This window comes from Camelus dromedarius, chromosome 17, assembly GCF_036321535.1.
Source record: "Camelus dromedarius isolate mCamDro1 chromosome 17, mCamDro1.pat, whole genome shotgun sequence".
NCBI classification, from domain to species: Eukaryota; Metazoa; Chordata; class Mammalia; order Artiodactyla; family Camelidae; genus Camelus; species Camelus dromedarius.
The window spans coordinates 40,367,303-40,391,487 of record NC_087452.1 but is presented as its reverse complement, the minus strand read 5'-3'; the positions used below and the strand labels follow the sequence as shown (position 1 = coordinate 40,391,487).

Genomic DNA, 24,185 nt, shown 5'->3' with positions numbered 1-24,185 from the left:
GTGGAGGGGTCTTTGAAATTACTCAGCTCCAATCACAAACGATCTTTGGGTTACTTTGTACAGGATTAAAATTTGAGGGGAGATAGTTCCCCCCACCCCCTTACCAAGTGAGCCTGGCATGAGCCTTGTGCTTATATTTTGCCTGGAGAGACAAGCGCTTCAAGATGGACAGTTCCACCAAGGCCACAGGAAACGTAGGAGTGGAAGTTCCCAAGAATGAAGTCGGGTGTGTTAACAAATGGTTGTTGGCGGGGGTGTGTGTGGATATTGGTCCTAGGAAAGCAACTTGTGTCTGCTCTCGGAGTTCAGATTTATGAGAACTATGTGAATCGATCAAAGCCCGGAAGGCACTAGCCGCTTCGATGTGAACGGAATAAACACCACGCTTTAAATTCAGGGGCTCTAAGAAACTTCTCTCCACCCTGTAAATCTGTTCAAATATGTAGTCAGTGTTTGGAAATTCAACCGGTAAAGATTTATAAAGTAGTAGATGGGATGGTGAAAAGTCATGTTATCTGAGAAATGGCCTCAGGAACTAGTGGAATTCCAATATTTATCTATCAGGAGAGATGTTTAAAGATTCGTGCCCTCCAAGTAGCTCCCTTGAGCCCAGACTCAGCTGGATTGGACTCCACCTCTTTGACCTCATTGACATTTCATCAGGCAAGTGTTTAACCGAGCTAAGCATTGGTTTTATCATTTGTGACATAGGACTGGTAATTCTACCTACATAGTTTTGTTAGTGTTAAATGCATGATCTGTGGTTCCCAGTGCATTCTCTGATAAACTCAAAGTACTGCGACCCCTTCTCCCAAATTTCTCATCACCCGCAAAAAAACATTTATTCAATATTTTCCTGACTAGGCATAGAGGAAACAGACTAAAAATGTATGGTCCCTACCCTCTGTCTTTAAAGCTGTACCCATTTAGTTTCCTTTCTAAGTCCTCAGCTTCTTCTAAAGCTGATCTAATTCTGTAGCTTCTTATGAGAATTACATTAAAAAAAAAAAACCCAGCTAAATCAATTCAGTAATTATATTAGAGTAGCTACTGCAGTTTGTCATCATGGGATGGACTTTTGGCAGTAATTCCCAAGTAGTCATTTCTTTGGATGTGAAGAGGTAGCTGTTATCAAAGAAAGAGGTATCTACAGACACATGCATTTGAGAAATACAGGGGTAAACAAAATAAAACCGGTTCTTCAGTGACAGACTTCTTAGAGGCTCTGATAAGCATCCCCAAGAGGGCGATACAGTTTGAAGCCTTTTCTCAGGTTTATCTCATCACAGAGCTCCCCTTTCTCAGGACGCTTGTGGGAACAGGGACCTGAGGAACACACGTTAGGGAAATGGTGATAGAATTAAATCTTGCAGTTTATTAATTTTCTCTTCTCTAAATTTTAAAAGGTATTCTCTCTGCTACCATCTCCGTTGGATTTAAACCAGAGAAATCCAGGGACAGGAGCATGGGACTGGAAGTTAGAGCATCTGAACCAGTTCTGTGTCTGGGAAATGGTTTCTTTCTCCTGGGCTTGTATTGTAGTCTCCCATCTTTAAATGAAAGCATCGTACCTGCGTGACCTCCGACTCACGGACACTGAGGCTTCTCCAGTTTTATGCAAGGGAATCTAATTGTGTTTAATGTAGAAAAAGGAAGAAGCTTTTTCCATTTCCCCCAAAGGGTTTCTCATTATTCTCTGTCTTGCCCATTTAGAGCTTCTTTATTTATTTTTTTCAGAACCCATTTATCCCTCTTGAGTCCCAATCATTGTTTTTAGATTTGATATGATCAAAGTTGCCACTTCTGTCTTTCACTAACTGGGTATCGTAGGATCTCGTTTAGAATTCTCGGAAACCAAAAGCCAGTAAGTGAAGTGAAGGGGGCAGACGTGTCACCTTCTGGGAAACTCCACGGTGCCATTATCACTCTAATGGGGATGTTTTAAAGGGAGAAGGCAGTCTGTATTTTCCCCGTGCTGTCTGATCTGTTTCTTCCTGCTCATCAGGAGACTTGATGCTGGAATAGGTTAAGACTTTTGTGGCTGTTGGGATGGGGTGAGTGTATTTTGCCTGTGAGAAGGGCATGATATCTGGGGGACCAAAGGGTGGAGTGTTATGAGTTGAGTCATGCCCCCCACCAAATTGAAGTCCTAACCCCAGTACCTCTGATCGTGACTGTGTTTGGAGATAGACCATTTGACAAGGCAATTTGTCTAAAATGAGGGTATTAGGGTGGACCCTAATCTGATATAACTGATGTCCTTAGGAGAAGAAGACATTTAGACATAGACATGCAGAGGGAAGGCCATGTGAAGACCCACGAAGAAGACGGTCACCTATAAGCCAAGGAGAGAGGCTTCAGAAGAAATCGACTGCTGACATCTTGATCTTAGACTTCTAGCCTTCAAGACTCTGAGAAAATACATTTCTGCTACTTAAGCCACCCGGGTGCTCTGTTAGAGCAGGCCTACCCTGCGAATACACCCACCTGTGTGCCGACACCACCCCGTCCTGATTAATGTAGCTTTATAATAAAGACATTCAGTATTGAGGAGAGGTTGTGAGGGTGGACATTGTTGCCTTTTTCCTGATCTTAGGGGAAAGCGGTCAGTCTTACATCATGGAGTATGATGTTAATTGTGGGTTTTTGTTGTTTTTATCTTGTGATGCCTTTTATTTGATTGAGGAAGTGTCTTCTAGTCTTAGTTTTCAGAGGGTTTCTTTCATGAATGGGTGTTGAAGTTTGTCAGATGCTTTTTCTGCATCTTTTGAAATGATTCTATGATTTTTTTTTTCCGGTTCTATTAATGTGGTGAATTGATTGCTCGGATTGATTTCTGAATGCTGAACCAACCTTGCATTGCTTAGATAAATCCAGTGGGTCGTGGTATATAATAATCCTCTTGAAATCTTGCTGCACTCCTCACACTAATATTTTGTGAAGGATGCTTGCATTTATGTTTGTGATACCCTTTGGTTCTGGGCAGTTTTCTGGAATGATTTATTTGATATTGTCCCTGGGTGCAGCCATTTATTAAAAATGATCTTCAAAAATATATTTTCCCATAATTTTTAGATATGCACTGCTGGGAGGTGTGTTTTTGAAATACCATCTTTTCTAGTGCAGAGAAAATGGCTAAATAAGATTGTTTCATTGTGTGTGTTTTTTTGCAAAAGAGTTTATTGATTTTAGTTTACATTTCAATCATGTGATGAAAAGTACAAGAGGTATAGTATCTATAGGATATTTTTGAAAAAGTGTTATGATTTATTTTATCTTGCAATTACATGTAGTCTTTAAAATTTGAAAGTTCAAACCACAGAACTTTAGAAGTTTTAGATAATTGTCTTTTGACATTTTGTGGAAATTCACACTGTCTCTTGTGTGCTTCATTTTGTTGAAAAGAATACTTTATCATTTTTTTTTCCTAATTTAAGAGTTGGGATAAATGACACCGTTGAGGATCAGTTACTTTCTCTTTTTCTTTGCGGTGTTGCTGAAGTTGTTTGTAAATGTTTGCTGGATTATGAGAGCAGAGCAAGATACTCCCTTGTTTAAACACTGTGTTTAATTCTGCTTAATAACAGCATTGGTTGGTTTTATCCTTGGAGAACTTTTAACTTAATTTTTTTTTTCAATTGAAGTACCGTCAGTTACCATGTGTCACTTCCTGGTGTACAGCACAATGTCCCAGTCATGCGCACACACACGTGTGTTATATGTATGTATATTCGTTTATCCACGGAGAACTTTTATCTTGCTCTCAATTTGTGGTCTGTCCTTTGACTTCTCAGGTCTCGTCTTCTCGTCTGGGTGTGACATTAAACCATGGGGAGGAAACTGGACCTGTCTGGTCTGACCGATGATGAAACAGAACATGTTCTCCAGGTGGTTCAGCGAGACTTCAATCTCCGGAAAAAAGAGGAAGAGCGACTAAGGTGAGATGCTTTCATTTCCCACCTGGGTACAGTGAGCCCTCTGTGGGCAAGGAAACAGGCTTCCTGAGAGTGTTCCTTGCTGTGAGCCCCGCATTCAAAGTCTTCGTGTCGTGTAAACACACATGAGGACGAATGCCCTCCCTTTGTAGTCAGGCTGGAGGAATGCCCTCCCTTTGTAGTCAGGCTGGAGGACGAATGCCCTCCCTTTGTAGTCAGGCTGGAGGACGAATGCCCTCCCTTTGTAGTCAGGCTGGAGGACGAATGCCCTCCCTTTGTAGTCAGGCTGGAGGACGAATGCCCTCCCTTTGTAGTCAGGCTGGAGGACGAATGCCCTTCCTTTGTAGTCAGGCTGGAGGACGAATGCCCTCCCTTTGTAGTCAGGCTGGCCAGCTTCGACGCGGGGCATCACCGTGTCAGCTCAGAAGTGTGGCTCTTCACACTCGCAGTCAAGGTTGTGTTTGGGCTGCTCACCCTGTAGGTTATTAGCTATAGAATGAGTGGAGTTTGTCATGATGGTGGTTCTTTTGAGCTTGCTCGTGGCTTTAATTGTCTTGTCGGAAGGTACTAATGGAAAATTACCAAAGCGCTATGTGAACTGTCCTTGGGAGATTTAGACTCATAGCTGTCCAGTTTTCTGTTAGAACTCTCAGCCACCGTGGGTCTCGTTCCATCCGCTTTTGCCTTCCTCTCCTGGTTCTGCCAGTGCATGTGATGTGCCTGCCTTCCCTCTGCCACCCCGTCCACTTTCTTTATCTCCCCCCTGTCCCCACGACGCCTGCACTCTGAGGCCGTCCAGGGGCTGTCCTGCAAACATGCACTTGAGTCTTTCCATTCTGTTCAGAGGTTGACGCTAATGTTGAAAATCAGTAAGCAACCCTTAAGCGATTAGGATTGAAAATAGCTTTTGGTGCTCCATCTCCTTTTCCAGAACTTCATTGAAATCTGTAGGTGGCTGATGGGTCTCTGTCTGCCTTTACTTTTTACTTTTACCACTGAACTACACTTTTACATCTTTGCTGTGATTTCAAAGGAGTCTTGGGAAGGAGGAGAGAGGCCACTAAGTGTTTGTGGAGTCTGTCAGCTGGAACCCAGTTGCCACAGTAACTTACTAGCTGGTCAGGGCCATGAAGGATGGGGTGGGGGGATGTGCAGATGGCAGGAGTGCTTCCCATGTGCAGCGTGTACCCTGAGCACACTCTGGGGTCAGACAGATGTGGACGTGGATCCTTCTGCTGCTGCTTACCTCATTGTTGGATGGAGGGAGCCTGACGCCTAAGACACCAGATGGAGGGGAGTTTCTGATGACCAGCAGGGGACTTTGTATCAGAAAGAAATACATTTTTGTTGGGTTAAATCACTGAAGCCTCAGGGTTTATTTGTTACAGCAGCGTAGCCTGGTATCACTCTGACTGATACAGCTTCTGGGAGCTGAAGGGGACCAAGTATTCATTACACCCCCAGCCTTGACTCTGCAGCTGCAGAAGTGGGCTCAGTGGTGCACAGGCAGGTGGTGGTGGAGTCTGGCCTGGACTTGAGGGTCCTGATGCCAGGGCTCCTGGTCTTCTGCCAGTAGGCCCCTGGTGTAGAAGAAGACACCTGGGGAAAGATCTCTAGACTTACACTAGCATCATAATTTATATCCTGTGATTTTATATTGTTAGGCACATTTACAAAGTGGTTTTAAAAATGAGTGTTAATTGCACAGTGCTCTGGTGTTCAGACTGAGTCTCAGGGATGTTGATGAGCTCGCCACAGCCTTTAAAATTTCTCATTTAATGTGTGCTGGCCAGAAGCTAGTTAGCAGCTGGATAACTTCCAAAGATTTGCCGGTGCTCTAATGGACTTGGTCCATTGGGGAGCAGGGGTTAAATTTGATGAAAAGGTTTCCCGTAACTGCGACTGGCCATTAATTGTCAGGGTTTGCTGAACTAAGAGTGTGCTTATGTCTGCCAAGGACTGCTGGGCCCAGGCTGGGCCAGGCCAGGCCAGGGGAAGGAAGGGAGGGGAGGACAGGGAGCGGCAGTGGCGGAGCACTTCCTGTCTAGTCCCCGAGAGGCTCAGCGGCTGCAGCCCGGCAGCCGTGGTGTGCGAATTCCTCTTCCTCTGGCCTACGTTGAGGGAGAGGACTAAACGCACTTGCAGACCTATTTCTATTGCTGGAAATAGTGTCGGCTGTGCACTTGCTGACGTGGCCCACGCCGTCTCTGCCACCTTGGTGGCGGGATGCCAGAACCATCGTCCGTCCTGCAAGAATCAGGTCCAAGTGTTGTGAGAAAATAACCGAGAGCTGCCGGCGGAGGGTGGTGGGGTGGGGGTTGTGGAAGAACCACTGCGGGGAAGCCAGAGCATCTCCTCCAACTAGAAGTGCTTTGTGTTTCTAGGCTAGTGTACAGAGACTCCTTGGAGGTTTAACCGCTGTTTTATAAAATAGAAAGAACACAGTGTTTTTAATGAAATGAGTTAATAATCTTTCTTCCTACAAAATTCATTTTAAACAAGTTAAAATTTTATTCCAAGAACTTAATTTTTAAAGAAGTTTTCTTTTTCAAAAAGTAAAATGCCTTTGTTCTCAAGGTCCCTGGTTTGGATGGTTAAGTTGATGGAATTAATTAATTAAACACTCCTGGTCTTATCCTGCCGTGAAGCTGGAAGTCAGATAGCCTCGACTTCACTCTGTTGGAATAAACCTGCCCTGTGGGTTATGAAATAACTATGCATTCCCAGAGCGCACCTGCCCGACATCTCCTCACTGGCCCTCTGTCGCTCCTGAGATGCCACACTAACCCTGGGGCGTTAACCTGTCCAGGTGAAGCATCCGCTGTCTCAGAGGGGCGATGCTTCAAGGCAGGAATTCCCTCCTCTGCGTTGCTAGAACAGGTTGGCTGCCCAGTTGCCTGTCAGGGCTCTGAAATATCAGAGCCTGGAGCAGGTGCATTTTATGGAAGGTCGGACACAGCTCTGTTTGAGAGTCACTTTGTTATGTGGGAAGGCCCAGCAAATGGGAGACACTAGAAGTCGTGGAGACTCGTGTGGGGCAGGTGTGAGGACCCCAGACGCAGGAGGTGGGTCGGATAGACTATCAAACTCAAACCTGGAGGGGACCTCCCCGCTTTTTAAAAAAAAAAATCACCTTTTTACTTCCTTTTTACTTCCTAATGGTATTTTTAATAGTGAAAAGGTCACATATATTAAATCAAAGCTGTTGGATAGCTACTTATTTGCTTCAGAATCATATATTGAATGTCAGGAGCCTTGCGGGGAAACATGAGGGGGATGAGAGGGTGGAGGACGGAGAGAGGGAGACACAAATTAGTAAGTGCCTTAACCATTGAGGAGAAGTCCAGAAGGCGAGCTAAGTCTGATATGAATAATTAGGATGCTATAAAGAGTGAGAAATAAGAGCATTAAGGCAGACCCAGGGGAATACTCCTCTCTTGGAGGTGGGAGGCAGGAAAAAGGAAGACTTCCTGAAAGCGAGGTCTATTTGATTTGATCCTTGAAGACAGACAGGATTCTCTCAGTGGGTTGACACTAAGGTCTGGGCAGCAAGGAGCATCTTGGGCAAAGTGATACGGATAGAAAAGAGGGTATGTTTTCTCAGCCCCAGTCAGGAGCTGTGGTGGGGCCGCGGCCGAAGCGACTGCTTTGACAGCAGTTCTCCAGCCATCATCGCTCATGAGTGGTGTTCCAGGAATACCGCCTCCTCTCATTCCCAGCAACCCTGGGGAAAGCGCTGTTCTTATCCGTTTCCAAAATGGGGAAAGTGAGGCTCTAAAAAGATGTTAGAAGCTGACTCGAGTTGCACAGAGTGAAAGGTAGCATCAAACCCAGGCAGTGTCCCCCCAGAGCTGGGACAGCACGCGGTCTTGGTGCTGAGAACACGGGCACCCAGGCACCATGGGACAGAAGGGGTGAAATTAAGGCCATCCTGGAAAATCTGGTACCCGTGCTTGCTAACACTTGGGGGTATGTTCAGGAGAGGGTAAGTAGTAGGGTTTAAATTGGGGTATTTATGGGGCAGGGTAGCGGGGACATTCCAGTGTCATTAGCCAGGCATGGTGTTGAGCACTTCATACATGGCTTCTCCAAACTGAGACGCAGTCCACATGTAAAATACACTCTGGATTTCAACGCTCTAGAATGAAAAAGAATACCAAATATCCCAGTGATAATTTTATAATTGAAAACACATTGCAATGTATCAGAAATTATGTTTCAAGTAAAATGTATAATTAACATTACTTTCACCTGTTTCTGTTTTACCTTTAAGAATGTGAGCGACCAGAAGACTTTATATATGTGGCTCACATTATGTATGTACTGGTCGGCACTGGATTGTGGTGCTAGGTTAAGCAGTTTGAAATATATAGGATCAGAAAGTAAGCTTTCTTCCTCAGTTTTGTTTGAGGCTAGTCCTTTTCTCTCTGAGGTTTGCAGGTATCTGAAAGATCTGGCAGAAGTCTGAGCTACCTAATTGTGCATTGGTCTTTGCTCTCAATAATTGCCATATCTGTCATGTGAAGGTGATTTCAGAGTTATGGCCTAGAATTGGCTTTACTAGCACAGTTTAAAAGGAAAGCACGCTGTGATCAAGCCTTATTCACCACGGAGAGTTTGTGCATCTCGAGATGGAATAAACCCTTTGATGTTTCTTTGAAATTAATGGTTGACCAAGTAAATGTCATGATTTTTGAAATAATAAAGTGGCCTTTGGATGGCCTCATAGTCATAATTTGTGTGATGTCTCTGGCACCGTAAAATTGGAAGTTATCATATATTCGCCCGCAGAGGTCTGCTTTTAAGAATGGCCGAGAGTTTGATGCTGCAAATGTGGTTACAATGTAGAGAACTAACCATGCTAATGCTCTTATTCTCTTTTTTGTTTGTAACCCTTCAAAGATGTGCAGTGACTAGTTTGGAGATTCTGGATACCTTCTCCCCATAATTCCTTATTCTTTAATCACAATCTTCCACTAGATCGCTTTCGTGGCTCTAAGTTCCTGATCTTGTTTACTTTACCACTGCCAATGTCAAGGGCTCAACTCTGCTGGACTCTGATAAAGCTTTTGTGGTGCTAATTCTTGGCCAGGCTTTCATTCCTCAGACCTCTGGCTCCAGAAAGCGTTTCTTTGGTATTTGGTGTGCATAGAATTCAGGACTTGAAAGAGAATAAGGAGGCAAGTGTCTGCAGCTACTGGAAAAGGAGCTTTCTTCAACCACAGTAATTGAGGCACGCCCACAGTCATTTAGCCAGAAATGGTCTGAGCACAGACGGACAGTGTGGAGAGCAGAGTCCCACCTCCACCCTGTGCTGTGCTGCCGGAGGGACAGCTCCCTTGTTCCCATGACCTTCTTCGGTTCCTGGAAATGGGCCCCCGCCTCGGTGGCCAGCAGTTGCCTTCAGCTCCTTACTCAGCTCCTGAAGAACACACACCCACCTCCTAGTCCAGTCTCTAAACTGGTACCGTCATGAAGGAAATTCATGAGCAACCTGTCTGACTCTCAGGATAACTTTTAATGAGTTCCTTCTCTCAGATGGGCAGGTGCTGCTCCAGCCTCAAGACTCCTTTGCTGGAAATCTGATTGATGCTTTAAATCCCCAGAGGAGCTGGGTCCCAGATGCCTCCCAAGTCCCAGCCCCTTGCAGTTCCTGCCACCTGCTGGCCTGACTCTCGGCTTCCTCCTGCATCAGCTGTTCCTGGGTGTGGGCCTAGGACCCAAGCCTCCTTCTCGGGCTGGTTCTCATCCCCAGGCCTCTGGCTAGGGCCAGAGTCCCTGGCTCCTGTATGTCTAGCTGGATCTGGGTTTCCAGATGTGACCTGCCTGGTAGGTTGGCAGGGCCTGTGGTTCTAGCCACTTCTGGAGCCAGTGCTGGAATGGTGTGTCCTTGGCCTCTGCCGGGTTCCCCCAAATATTTGCGTGAGGTCAGCCCCGTAGCTGTGACAGTTACCCCAGTCTACCCACTCCCACCTTGTAATGCTTAGGTTGCCTTTCACTATTTCTGGGCTGAGCACCTCACCAGGGCCCGTCCTCTGCCCAGCATAAGATGGCCTGGGCTGTGACTTAGCCCCATTCCATGCCAGGAATGTGCCTGCAGCCTGGGCGTCCTCACTTCTACAGGCTGCCTGGTTGGACGGACATGGTTTTGTGTTGCTCCCCGAATCCCATCTGCAGAGCTCCCTACCCCACTGCCCTACTCATCAGTGCTGGAGCCTACCGGAGCTCTCTTGCCATGTCCCCACCCTGCCCTGATCCAGGGCTCAGGCAAGGTCCCAGGTCAGTCTGCCCATGGCTACAGCTTATCCCCCTCCCTGTGCTGCAGCTCTGAGCCCCCAGCAGACGTGCATTTCCCCAGACCCTAGGCTTATGCCAGGTGGCCCTGCCCTCCCCTTCTTCCTCTCCTGGGTTGGCACCCTTGACACCAGGTTTACCCAGCCAAGTGGGTTCAGAACCAGCTCTTTAAGGTTCTCTTGCTGTGAGAGCATAAACAGCTTTGTGCGGTCCTGATGTGGACCCGTGATCTCCTACCCTGCCTGCCCTGCTTCGGGGTATGTGGAGCACGAGATGGAGAGAGACTGGCAGAGAGAGTCGATTCATTGTTGACTGTACTTTTCATCTTCCTTCCTTCATACCACATTTATTCATTTTCCATGAATCTCAGAGCGAAAACACGGGAGTGGCATTTAATGCCAGACACGCAGTGACACTACTTGCTGAAAATATAAGAACTCCGGGTTTCATTGATGCTGGTTTGTCTTGTAATCAGAAAATCCTCACCTGATGTGTGACCTTGGGCTGTTCCTTCATCTTTTTCCGTCTCCAGTTTTCTCACTGTACGATGAATATGATGGAGGTACCCGACTGGCACGTGGGGAGGGTGAAGTGAGTTAATAACATGGGAAACCCCATGTGGACAGCCCCGTGAATACGGTCAGGACTCATAAGAACTCAGAGTGAGGTCTGTTACTGCCTTACTCTGGGCTGGTATATCAGGTCCATGAATTATATAATTGGAGCTCCCTTTAAATTTTCATGTCTCTTTAGTAAATTCAAATGGTTTTATGGTGTAGCTTTTCCTAAGGCAAGATACTTTCCTCTTTTTAGCTATTAGAAGATTCTCTGCAGGCAGAAAGAAATGCTAGTGTTTGTTTTACAGCCAATGGTTAATTATTTAGACTTTCGATGTCTCTTTTCATTTTGTACATGCACTTGTATGCTGACCCACTGTGGCCTGAGGGAGACTCTTGGCTGCCAGGATGTTTTTTTCCTTAGAATCAGAGGCTCTGATGCTTTGATTGATTGATTGATTGATTGATTGAGGTACTGGGGATTGAACACAGGACCTTGTGCATTCTAAGCGTGCACTCTATCACTGAGCTATAGCCCCCTTTTTTAAACGGAGGTACTGGGGATCTGACGCTTTTTATTTAAGGTGATGGTTCTCTGCATTTTCTGTTTCCCTACCTACCTTCTCTGGGAACTGTTCAGTGGCTTCTTTCTGACTGTAGAAACAAAGTATTTCTATATGAAGTAGAAACAGGTCAGTGGGCAGATGAAGAGTGAATTTCTGAGCAAATCACATGTTCTGCTCTGACAGCTTAAAGATGAAAGGGAAGCTTTTCAGCAGGAAGTAGAAGCTCTGGACATGCAGCCACCACGGCAGGACTCACTGGCCTTAGATGCAGCCACTGAGAGTGTGTGTTTCTCCTGGAGAAACGTCTCTGCCTTGAAGGTGGTTTCCAAGGTCTTGCAAGTCACAGACCCATAGTTAGACAGGGCCTCCCTCCTGGGCTGCTGCTTCATGAATCACACAGGCCAGTTCCTGTCCCGAAGTCTCTTCACTCAAAAGGCTCTCTGCTCTAGTCTGCCATTAAAGGCCTTAGTGTTGTTGATGTACTCAAAATATTGCCTGACACAGAGGTGATTCTGGTGAACTGGTGCCATCACTGAGAACAGCTAAGGGTGCCTCTGGTCAGAAAAACCTTTAACTATGGGAAGCCTGCCCCTAGAACTGACATGATCAAACTTTGAAGTAGAGAAAGAATATTCCAGAATAAATGGTGCAGTTTTTTAAAATTGCAGTATAGTCAGTTACAGTGTGTCAATTTCTAGTGTACAGCGTAATGTCTCAGTCATGTATATAGGATGCAGTTTTAGAGCTAAAGTGAAACTTAAAAATCAGTCCTGAATGCAAGTATAATCTGCTCATTTTATAAACAGAGAATTAAGTCCCCAGGGCATTAAACATGTTACATAAAATAACACAGTGAAGTGAGCACTGACAGTCTCATCCTGTTTCCTCAATTGTGACAGTGTGTCTCTTGTTTAGTTTTGTTTTCCAGTATAGTTAGGTAATCAGTTAAATACCAGGAGATCTACACCTCCCTTCCCCTCCACAGCTAGTTTCACATAAGTGTTTAAACTCACTGTATTGCTTAAATGCAAATAATCATCATTTAAAATAAATCTGATTTTTCGTGGGGGGGGGGTTGACTTTTGAAAATTGAGAAATGAATTTGTATCCTGTTAGGAAATTCACACATATTCATGCACGATATTACAGCCCAATTCTAGGTATGTTGTAAAAATGCTGACAGCTGGCTGACTTCTGTTCTGGGGAGAGGCAACAGAGGCACTTCTCCCTACTCCTCCCGCTAAGTACACCTCAAAACCCTGGACAGTGTAACTAAGACAAACATACAAAGACTGAAAGGTGGACAAAAAAGGCAGACTAGCTAAGGACCTGGGAACTGAAGAAAGACAGTGGTGAGTTCCTTGGGTTTTGCCACATATACCTGAGACTTGTAGGTAAAAAAGCTGTCAACCTGGAAATGCTATTAGTCACAGGCAAAAAAGAGTCCCAGCCTTCCGCACCCACAACCAAAATAGAAAACAAAAAAAACTAAAGCCAAAAAACAATCAGAAGGACAGCAAGTTCCTCTGCAGAAGCCATGGAGACCAGAAAGAAGAGGCACATTGTTTTTCAGAAGCCCACCTGCCTTTGTGCTCTGGCTTGGTTTAGTGCTTCATATACTTGGTCTCATTTAGTCCCCATGTTCATTATGTGCGCTAAGCATTATTATCTCTAATTTATAGCTGAGGAAACCGAGGTTCAGTGAGGTGAAGTCACTGACCCAAAGTCACCGAGCTCTGCAAGGGCAGAGCTGGAATTCAAGCACAGAACTGCCTGCCTCTTCAAGCCTCAGCACTTTACTGTTAGGCTTCAGCACAGGTAAAATCACTCGGTGCTTCCACTGAATCTTAGATTTTAGAGCTGGAAGGACCTTTACAAGATCGTGAGTGGCCCATTCCTTGCCTTCCTACAGGCGAGATGTTTTTATCCCTGTATTAGAGAGGAGCTGTCCGAGGTGTTAGCATTTTGCAGGTGCCTTGCACAAGGGCAAAGAGTAAAACATAGAGGAGAAACTAGTTTTGCATTTCCTTCTGTCAAACTGTGCTGCCCTTTTCTTGGCTTTCACCGTTAGGAAGGGACAGTGTAGCTTAAGGGATCAGCAGATAATTTGAAAAGGTCATGGCAGACAGACCTGTCCTTTGTTCCTGCCCTTTTCTTTGTCAGATCACTGCTTGGCGTGATTGACCATGTTTGGGTTCTAGCCCACCCATGCTGAGGATTCCTTTTTCAGCCACAATTTAAATCAGGTGCACGAATCTGGCTGCTTTCCTAGTAACAACAGTCTGACTCTGGTGTATTCATCTTCCAAAAACAGACATAGCCGCCCTCAGCATCCCAGGGCAAGGTGCCTGTTTGCCTGAACAGCAGCAAGGGTTCTCCTTATGACTGGTATGTTATCCTTACTGAAAAATAATCTTCTTTTCTTACAAGTCAGGGTCTAGGACACTTCTCTTCACCAGGGTTTCTAGGCAGAGACCCAGTACATTTTGCTCACGTCCTTTGTCTCCTTACTTTTGAGAAGGAAGAGAGTACGAACATCCCAGAGTGTCTTCTCTGCACCAGGGACCCCCTGAAGAGCATCTCAGGCCAGGGTGAAGCCTCTGGATCGGGATCCAGACACACTCCTGCTCCTTATCCTCAGCTCACTCCCACCTCTGTGATGTGAGCCCCCCCTGGTGCTTGTATGTTCAAAGCCTGCCACCAATCAGAGGAATCGGCGTTGGTCCAGTAGCATCCAAGGTGGTCCTTCTTTGGGCCTAACCTTCATGGATGAGTCCAAATTAAAAAGAAGCTAATGAAGGAGACTCCAGAAAGAGCTGCAGAATGATTGGAGGCCTGAAAGAGACCTGATAAGAAAAATGAAAACAGCTAGTGAAGGTTAACCTCTAAGTTATGGCCCCTGCAGACATTAACTGCCACAGCTATCATGAATTTTGTTTAGAGGTGCTAAGAGACCTTTTATTTTCCCTGAATTATAACCAGAGAAGAATTAACGTCCTTTTATATGTAGGATAGCCCTGAGCTTTTGGGGGCGAAGAAAGATAACTTAGAACTGTAGTGAATTAAATCATAGATAGCTAAACTGTAGCCCCATGGCCAGGAGAAAACAGGGAAGCTTGGCAGCAACCTTGAAACTGATCACACCTGTGTAACCAGCTTCCACAGCAAAAAGCAGGACATGATCAGCTTCCAGAAGCCATGTGGTGCTCCCTTCCAGTCACTACCCCTGAAGGACAAGGCCGATCTGGACTTCCAGTGGCATGATCAGTTTTGCCTATTTTTGAGCAAGTAGAACCATGCAGTATCTTGTCTTTTAAGTTTGGCTTCTTTTGTTCAGCACTGGTTTGAGATTCATCCACGTGTGCATGTAGTTGTAGACTGTTTATTTCCCATTGCTCTGTGGTATTCAGTGTTTTGATCCATTCCACGGGTCTACACGGGCATCAGAGTAGTTTCTAGTTTGGACCTGTTGTGTGCATTGTGTCTTGAGGTGGTCGTGAGGGTACACTTCTGTCACGTCTCCACCTAGGAGTGGGATTTCTGGGTCATAAAGCACGCATTTGCGGGAGGAGACATGGCTGAATAAGGTTTCTAAGCAGTTGTCATAGTTTAAGCTCTCGCCAGCAGCATATGAGCGTTCCGATTAGTCCGTATCCTTACCAAAACTTGGTGTTTTCTGTCTTACTATTAGCCATTCCGGGGGTTGGCAGGTGCCAATATAACAGAGAAGGCTGAGGCATGGAGAGGTGCCTGATGTTCTGTCGCATACAGGTGGCAAAGTGGGACTTCGAACCCTTGAAGCCTGGCTCCGGGGTCCATGCTCTTCCCACCCCGTCCTCCTCCTCTCTGCAGAGGAGGTGCTTCTTCCCCAGAGTGATGGCCCACGTTGGTGGTCTAGACCAGCCACTGCAGTGGGGGCTCAGTCAGCCTCTGTGGGCTCCCTTCTCAAGTATTTTTAACAGAATCTCAAATGTCAGCTATTCCATTGTTGAGCCAATTTTGAAATGTAATTTCTGGACCTGGGACCTGGAGGGAAGCTACAGGCTGCCTCCAGATCTCACTTTGGCTTCGTATTTAAATTTCATATCCCATTCACTGTTTTCCTAATGAGCCACAGAATCGGCTCACTTTTGGTTCCTCTCTTTGTCTTCTCTAGCTGGGCTCCAAGGGGAGAGGGTTTGGTTAGACAGCAGGGGAAGAGCAGCCAGCTTGCTGCAGAGCCTTCCAGCCAGAGAACAGCCAGGGAGGCAACGTGCCAGCACGGTCCAGACCTTTCTGCAGATCTTCATGGAGACCCTGAAGCTACATGGGAAAATGGGCAAGGACTAGTTCAAAAAACAAAGCCAGATGTAAAATGCTATGACCATCAGAATTACATCTGATAACACACACACATATGTGTGTTTACGTTAGGAAGAAAAAGCAAAGGGCTAATAGTGTTTGTCTTGGGTTGATAAGCTAGTGCGTGGGTTTATAGTCTCTTTTGTATTTTGCAGAATTTTTGCCAATTGCTTACATTAGTTTTGTAAAGAAAAAATATTCAAGTTTTTAATTTCTGAAAAGATTTTTCCTTTCATGTTTTTGCTGCCTAGATTTGGGGAAAATAGCTCAAGGTGTAGTCATTTTGAAGCTTTGAAATTATTATGTTTAAAAACCACAGAACCATAATGTAATGATGAAATGAATGACAGTTCACAGCCAATTTTCCAGTGAGGGAATGAGTTTACGTTAATAAAATAGGACTTATTCCAGAGGTGGAATTCAGGAGAGTATAATCTCTTTGTGTATATAATATATATGTATCAACAGGTATGTGTATGTTCATATACGTGTGTGTATATATGCACACATGCTCAGACTGACCATACACACATATACATGTTTATGTTATTTATCAGTCTTTCCAGGTTCTTCTTCTAAGAAAGGTAGGGGTGCTAAAGAATTAGGAAGTAAAATACGTATGGCGTATGTATAATAGTAGATAACTAAGACATTAGTTAACAAAATATACGTGCTTACATAAATACACATTTTATATGTGGGTATATTTTAACACAGTTGAGTCACATATACATAAACTGCATGGAAATCCACAGAATAATGTTGCCAGTTATTTTTTTAATGCTGGTATTAGGAATAGTTTCCCTTTATACTTGATTGTATTTGCAGAATTATCATGAACATATGTTTAAATGACAAAAGGCATTAAGTCCTAGGTAACATTTGAAACTTGTAAGTCTCCCTGATAAGCTGGTGCGAAGATGCTGAGAAGGGAAAGGCAGTTCTATAGAAAGATACTGCTGTTGTCCGTTTCCAAAGGAAACGCTGAGCTTTGGTGTTCAAACCACAGCTCTCTTTGTGTCGCCAGTGTAGGAGAGGGGTTCTGAGTGTTGTAGTAGCGCTGTTGCTGACAGTAACTACATGTTCTTGGCCTTGTTCTCTTTTCAAGAGTGTGTTTTATTTATTTTTTTTTATCAGATTTATGGCTTCTCAGCCCCCATTTTCTTTACCCGTCTTAACAGAGAGAAACTTACTCATTTTATTCTTTAATTGCACATGATTTCTTCTTAATGCTCAAATGTTCCACCCTACTGGATGGTGAGACATTATTGGTTGTGTGCACTTATATATTTGTCAAACCAAACAGTGGAATAAAAATGTATTAGAAAGCAAATAGGTATATTTTATTTACTAAAATTCACTTATTAAAAAAAAAACTACTTTCCGATTATAAACATGTGACAATATAGAAAACTAGAAAAAGGACATAGAAAATAACATAACAATTGTTATTTAAAGAAAATAACAATTATGTGTAATTGTGTACCTTAGAAGTAACCACTGTAAAAGCAATGGTAGGTTGCCTTCTAGACACTAGCATTTATTACCGGCATTTATTGAGCTGCATGGTGTGCACTGCATAGGGAAAGGTTTGTGAGCAGGAGACACGATATCCTGCTTGCAGATAACCGACTGGCCAGGGGTCACTCGGTGTGTGTGTGTCTGTGTGTCTGTGTTTGGAGAGAGGCATACAGGAGGCGGGGGGGGGGAGTGGTGGAAAACAAAACAGAAGAGTACTCTGGCAGGCAGTTCAATGTGAGAAGTGCTGTTATGGGGGAAATGTAATCTTTTAAAAGTGTGTGCATGTGTATGTATGGTAGACAGAGATTTAAAAACCAAATTGGCATTCTGTCTATATGTAGTTTTCTCCCACTTACATTAAGCAGTGTCCTGTGTCATTAGATCAGACTGGTTTGTATCGCATTGTATAGCGATATCATCATATCATACATCAATGCATCTTAGTCTAGTCAGCCATTCCTTCATCAGTGGATATTTGGGTTTCTTGTGATTTTTTATAGCATGAAGAATGCTGCAGTGAGCATCCTCATAGTCTGTGAAATTTTGTCGTCTTTTCCAATCTTTTGCCCTTAAAATCCATTCCTGAAAATCAAATGACTGGCTTACCTGTGTGAAATAAAACTTTTCCAGGCTACTGAGCCACACCAGTAAGCTGGTTTCCGGAGGGTCACACCAATTTTGTTTGCTCACTAGTGAGGCATGTCATGTTTGCTCCTGAAACTTGTGGACCGCATCCAAGTGAACGTGCCCTACGCTGAGTTCTTTATGACAAGCACTGTTTGGCAAGGGATCTCAGTTTATAGTCGATTAAGCAAATAGACAGCTGAGTTCCATGGAAGGCACGGCCACGTGGGCAGCCCTGTGGACTTAGTACCTCTCCGCGCATTCAGAACAGGGAATGTGTGTCAAATGCAGGTCAGAACAGCAGAAGGGGGCCACGCCACTTGAGTTGCCTTCCTTCTCACTGTGTGTCAGGCCCAGAGGGCGGAAAGGACCACCACGAACTTTCTAACAAACAATAAGCTCTTGAGATTTGGTGCCAGGATGAAAAATGTGCTCTGTGAACCCCACTGAAAGCCTTGTGTTTTCTCATATCTCCTAGGAATTAGCGTTGATCATTTCGGCTTGACATGCCAGATGTTTGGATTTTATAGAAATAGGAATTAGCTAATTTCCCTTGTACGTTAGGTATGTCAGTTCGATCAACAAAGACAAATCATTTTAAAAAAATTGAATGAAGTGCTTGTTTGCTCTGGAGCAACTTTCCTGCTGTGGGATGTGATGATGGAGCTGGTATGAGCACACTTTTCGTTCTGATGACTTTGATTCTTGTATTCTTTGGACTCATCTAGGGCACCCTTGATGGGGATTGTGTTTGGGGATAAGAAGCTGTCTTAATAGTGTAGAAATCTCCTCATTCTGATTTGGATGAGACATATAGCTCATAAAACTTTGAGGGCATGATGGCTCTGATGGCCGACCATAGTTTACGGCAACATTCTCCTTTGTTCTACATTTTTATAGACCCCACCCTTCTGTTCAACATAATTCAAGTTTTACAGTGGCCCCGTCCAGTGAGGCAAAACAAATGGAAACACCTCATCATTGTTTCATGTCCTTTTTGCCAGGTGGGGGGCCTGTTTTTGGAGTGCGTCCTTAGGGTTGGAGCGGAAGTGAGCGTCCTTTCTGTGTTGGGAGGAAGCTCTCAGCTGAGGATGGTGGCCCCGGGGGTGGACCTGGGAAGGCATGACTTTGCATGTGGCGGCGCCTCTGCCCAGTGCTTGAAGTTTGGTAGCTGCTCTCCTGTCTCCTTTCCTTACGTTACCCAGTAGAAGGCCACTGTCCTCCGACATCAGTACATTCTCCTGGAATTACCTCTTAATTAACTTTTCCGGTGCTTAATCACCAGAAGTGCTGTTTCATATTTAGGCAGTGTAAGAAAGTGCCAGATAGGATTTCTTTTCTTAGCAATAAGATAAGGTCCTCCAGAGTCTGTTAAATCGGTTCTCATTAGGCGTGGATTCAAAGGGCCAAGAGTTCACTAGGTCTCTGCCGTCGTTCCATTGCAGGTTAGCGTTTAGATGGGCTTTATAGAGACACTCAGACTTAATGGACTGTGGACCCTGGTCATTTCAGTATTTCTTAAATTTGTGAAACTTTATAGCAATAGTGTGTGTTTTGTGGTAGGGTACACACACACAGGCAGATACACACACACACGCAGATACACACACACACACACACAAGTAAATTCTAAACAGGAGGAAGGTTGGGTATTAATGCCACATGAGAATTTAAGGCAAGAAGCATTAAGTGGGACAAAGTGGGTGTTTCAATTTTATAAATATATATAAAAATAAACATTACATGGTTAAGATAGCCTCAGATTCTACTTTTAATGAGGCAATTTAAATACTCAGAAGAACAGTCACTCAGCCATCGACATTAGCACGCTTGTAACCACCCAGCAGGTCAAGCAGACGTAGGATAAGTGGGGTTGTGAAAGTCTAGGACAGGATTAATAAACCTTGTCCGGACGATGCTCTGAGGCGACTGATCCTCTGAGTGCACCACTGTGGACAGACCTGAAGACTTACAGCCCACTCAGCATGAGAGAAGATCCTTACAGCTTCCAAGTTCCCAGAAAAGGGCAGCAGCATCTGAACACGGGGCAGTTCCTGTGCTCACTTCATCCCCAGGCCGAGCTGGCCGTTCCTGCAGGAGCCAGCAGATGGTGAGACTCCGGGGCTGTCAGCTCCTCCTGGTCAGTCCTGTTCAGGTCCACCTGTGGGTGAGCCCGGCGACCAAGCTCGCTCCTTCCCGCAGAGAGCAGCCTGAGCGTGAGGGGCTGTCTTGAAACCTGCGTATTACTGCTGCTGCTTCCAGTCCCAGGGCCCCCTGCACGGGTTAGCATTGCAGTTAATCCTGCCCTCCCATAGCTCCTCAGGGAGAAGGTGGGGACTGCACGGGGCAGGGGCAGGAAAGCCCGGGAGCACATACTCAAGTTCAGCTGCAAACTTGGATGTCTGATGTCTCTGGCCTCACAAATAAGATATAATGGAAGTAAATGACATTTTATAACCTACATAAGTTATACAGACCACCCCTCCCCCCCACTACCACTCCACCTCCCGGCCCCACCAAAATCTCATGAAACACTTAGAACTTGATTAGAGTGGGTGTAAAAATTTTTTAAAAACCACATTAAATTGTCTAAAGTAGACATTGTACAGTCTCTTTTCTTGGATCACAAAGTAGTAGGACTAAAGCGTAATGACAAACTTGTAAACAGAAGGAGCTCTCACCTGAGTGCCCCTGCAGTTGCACTCACCTCTGAGAAAGGGTTGCCGGTGACAGGCGCTCTGCAGCGAGCAGCCGGGCCTGTGCGAGGGAGGCCTTTCGTTTCGGTAGTTTCATCATTTAAACAGTAAACGTAGTAATAATTAAACCAGGGATTCAAAGGCTAGGAAGAGAGTAACAAAAGTAAACTTGGGGTAATAAGAGAAAAGAATGAATAAAAATAAAAGCAGGCATGATTTGTAAGACAGAAAGGAAATGGTAGAATTAGCAAATTAAAGTCAAATCTGGCTAACTTGTTTCCTGGAAAAATAATGATAAAATGCCCCCAAAACACTCCAGACAAGACTATGCAAGGAAAAAAAGAGAAAAGAACAACTCATGGAACATGAGGAATGAGAAGGGAAATATAATTATGGGTGCCAAGGAGATAAAATTTAGAAGAGGAAAGTGGTCTAAATCCTTGGTACTCAGTGTGGTCCACAGACCAGCAGCAGCAGGGTCAACCTGGGAGCTTGTTAGAAATGGAGGCTCTCAGGCACACCCCACACCTGCGGAATCAAAATTTGCATTTTAACGAAGTCCCCAGGTGGTTGATGCGCACATTAAAGTTTGGGTGACATTGCTGGAAGTCAGTGCTTCTCAACTTTGGCAATACATAATAATCACTTTCAGAGCTATTAAAAAAGAAAAAAAAGCCCCAAGAGGTTCTGATTTCACTGGCCCTGCCATCAGGATTTTTGAGAATTGCCCAGGTGACACTAATTTGAAGCCAGAATTGAGAATCACTGCTCTAAATTATTCTATGCAAGTAAGTGATTTTGCAAACAAATGCAAATCTCGATGTAATGGATGACTTTCCAAGGAAAACAAATTCTCTGGGGAAAAAATTTAAACATGTGATATATCCTGTAAATAGACCACCAGTCTTAGAACAACCTAAAGATATGTCAAATTACAACCTCCCAAAATACAGTGGGTTCTTACGGGCAAGGAGAGACAAAGCAAAGAGTGCTTTCAATGCAGGGCGTCTAACAAAGCTTACACGTGAAGCATTAGATCTTCTGGGTAAAGATATGTTAGAAGAATCTTCCTCCCTTATCACAGAATCACAATGAATATCACTCCTCTACAATCTTGGCCCTAAGGGGAAAGTGAAAAAAGATACTCCCTTGATCTCCCATAAGGTATTCCTAACCATAAACCTTGGTGTCTGCAGCCTCAGTTTCCATTACCTTGTGGCACTGAGACCCTTAAAGTGGAGGATTTAAAGGGGCCCCAGGCTGGTAGTGCTCCCAATAGCCTAACAGAAGCCAATGCAAATTCTTTCTGGAAGGAACTTACCTTCATTTTGGGCTCAAAATTTTTCTGCAGAGAAAGGTTTTAATATGAGCAGTTAATATTTTAAAATCACTAATCGAGAAAGTAAGGTGATGTAAGCAAAATCCAGAAGCAACAGAACCAAGTCTATAAACATAGAGATGCAGAAATTAACAGCTACAGAGAGCAAAAGTATTGCTTACTATGTTAAAGAAATCAGGCAGATGTGAAATATGAATAAAGAACAAACATTTAAAGGCAACCAAAGAACTCACTAAAGTAAAATAAATAATCATTTAAATTAAAACCCTAATGGATGAATTACATAGCAGATTAAACACAACTGAAGAGAGAATTAGTACACTGTAAGATGAATTTTTTTTAAAAAAATACAGAATGCAGTAGAGAGAAACAGATGAAAATATGAGAGAGAGTAGATGGCGCAAGGAGGGCTAACCAGAGTTCCAGAAAGAGAAAGAGAGAAAAAATGGGTTGGAAGCAATATTTGAAGAGATGAAACACCCCACCGAGGTTTTCGTGAAGCCCAGCGTTCCCAAGCATGATAACAAAAATGAATCTACCTCTAGACTCACCTTGGTGAAACCGTAGAACAACAAAGACAAACAGAAGATCTCAAAAGTAGCTGGAGATATAAGATACACTTCAAAAATGTAACAACCAGACTGATCCGTGATTGTCAGCAGTAGTGGAGACACCTTCCATGTGGTGAGAGTTATTTCAGAATAAAATTGCCAGGCTTTAGTGATGGGTTGGACATGGTGTCATGGAGGAAGCATTTCATAAGTATCTGTCAAGTTCCCGGAATGCACACCATGCCTTCACTGAGAAAAGGAATCCTTAAAAAAAGCCAGGTTTGTTCATGAATTTGCTTTTGGGCAAGGTGAGTTTGAGATGCTTTGAGATGTCCAGAAGAAGATGTCATTTCTTTTCCATCCATTATCTCACTCACAATTTCTGTCTTGTCTGAAAACATATTACAAAGACCTCGGTCAAATGTCTTGCTGAGATTGACTCAGACTATGTCTGTGATGATCATGTGTTCTGTCAGCAATGAGGTGAGTTTGGCTTGAATTGAATTTGAGTCATAGCTCAGCTAGTTATTATATGACCTTGAACATAACATACTCAGTGTTTAGAAACCTTAGTTTCTGCATCTGTATCGTAGCAACTGAGTTGATGTGAGAGACATTTTTTTTGAAAAATCTTAGTTATATAAAACACCACACATTTTAGTTCGTGATTCCTACCTCCTCAGAATCAGCCTTTTTTCCAAATGCTCATTTAGCCCCTGCTTCATTAGCTGTCTTTCCAGAATTTTATCAGGCATTGGTTTTAAGCTTTATATTTAAACAGAATCCGCCTTCTTCTCTTACTTGAAAAGTGGAGTCACACTGATCTGATTCCTCCTGGTGCCTGTCCTCAGAGACTGTTGACTGTGGTTTGTAATCACATTTGCAAGTTCTTTCGGGGCCCTGGGATGTGATTTGGCTCAGAAAGTTGGTGTTAAGTAAGGCACCTGTGTGTGCTTTTTTTGTTTTGACTAATTTTATCTCTTGTCTTGGTTCTGGTTTCTTATTTTCACTGGGTAATAGTATCTTCAGTGGGGAAAATGGAAGAAAAAAAGACGTTGAGGAGTTCTGAACTTCCCACTAGCACCTGTTAAATAGCATTATACCATCTGCCCCAGGCAGTATCACATTTTGTTTCTTATTTCTGTTGCCCTGGAACATAATTTTAGACACCATTTATTTTGAATGTCTTAGCTCATTCTGAGCTTTTCTGTAAATATTCTTATAAATCTCGGCCATTAAAAAAATTTTTTATATATACTTTTAAAAAATATGAGTTCTTCCATCTTTAGCTTGTACTTCTAAAAATACCACCTCATGAGAGCACATTACTTATTAGCACATGGCCGAAATTCCATGTTTGTTTGGGTGAATGAGTGGATGAATGAATGAACCAGAGAATTTTTCATAGAGCCACATTGGTTATTACGATTTCATCTCCTTTTTTCCTTATTGGTGTCATTCACAATTATCTTTTTAATTTCTATATTCTGTTCCTTTTTCTTTTTTCTTTTTCATTTTTTTTCAGTGGAGATACTGGGGATTGAACCCAGGACCTCAGGCACGCTAAGCACATACCCTACCTCTGAGCTGTACCCACCCACCCTGTTCCTTTTTGAGTTGCATTCCATTATGGGCTTGACCTTTTGATAATACACATTTTTTTTTTGCATGTTTTAGGAAAATATGCTTTCCAGAGGTCCTTCTCTGCACTTGATTATGCCCAGGTCTTCATTTCTTCACTGTTATGAATTCCACAGTGGC

The 24,185-nt window shown here is 43.9% G+C and overlaps 1 protein-coding gene across 3 annotated transcripts in view; it reads left to right on the top strand.

Moving 5' to 3' along the window:
* The window catches only part of MYRIP (myosin VIIA and Rab interacting protein), a 154,596-nt gene that overhangs the window by 17,864 nt on the left and 112,547 nt on the right, over positions 1–24,185 (top strand). For all 3 annotated transcript variants that reach the window (XM_064496689.1, XM_064496688.1, XM_064496690.1), the window contains exon 2: positions 3,795–3,938. In XM_064496689.1, the coding sequence (XP_064352759.1) occupies positions 3,829–3,938 (110 nt within the window). In that variant the 5' untranslated portion in view covers positions 3,795–3,828. The remainder of the gene's footprint in view (positions 1–3,794; positions 3,939–24,185) is intronic.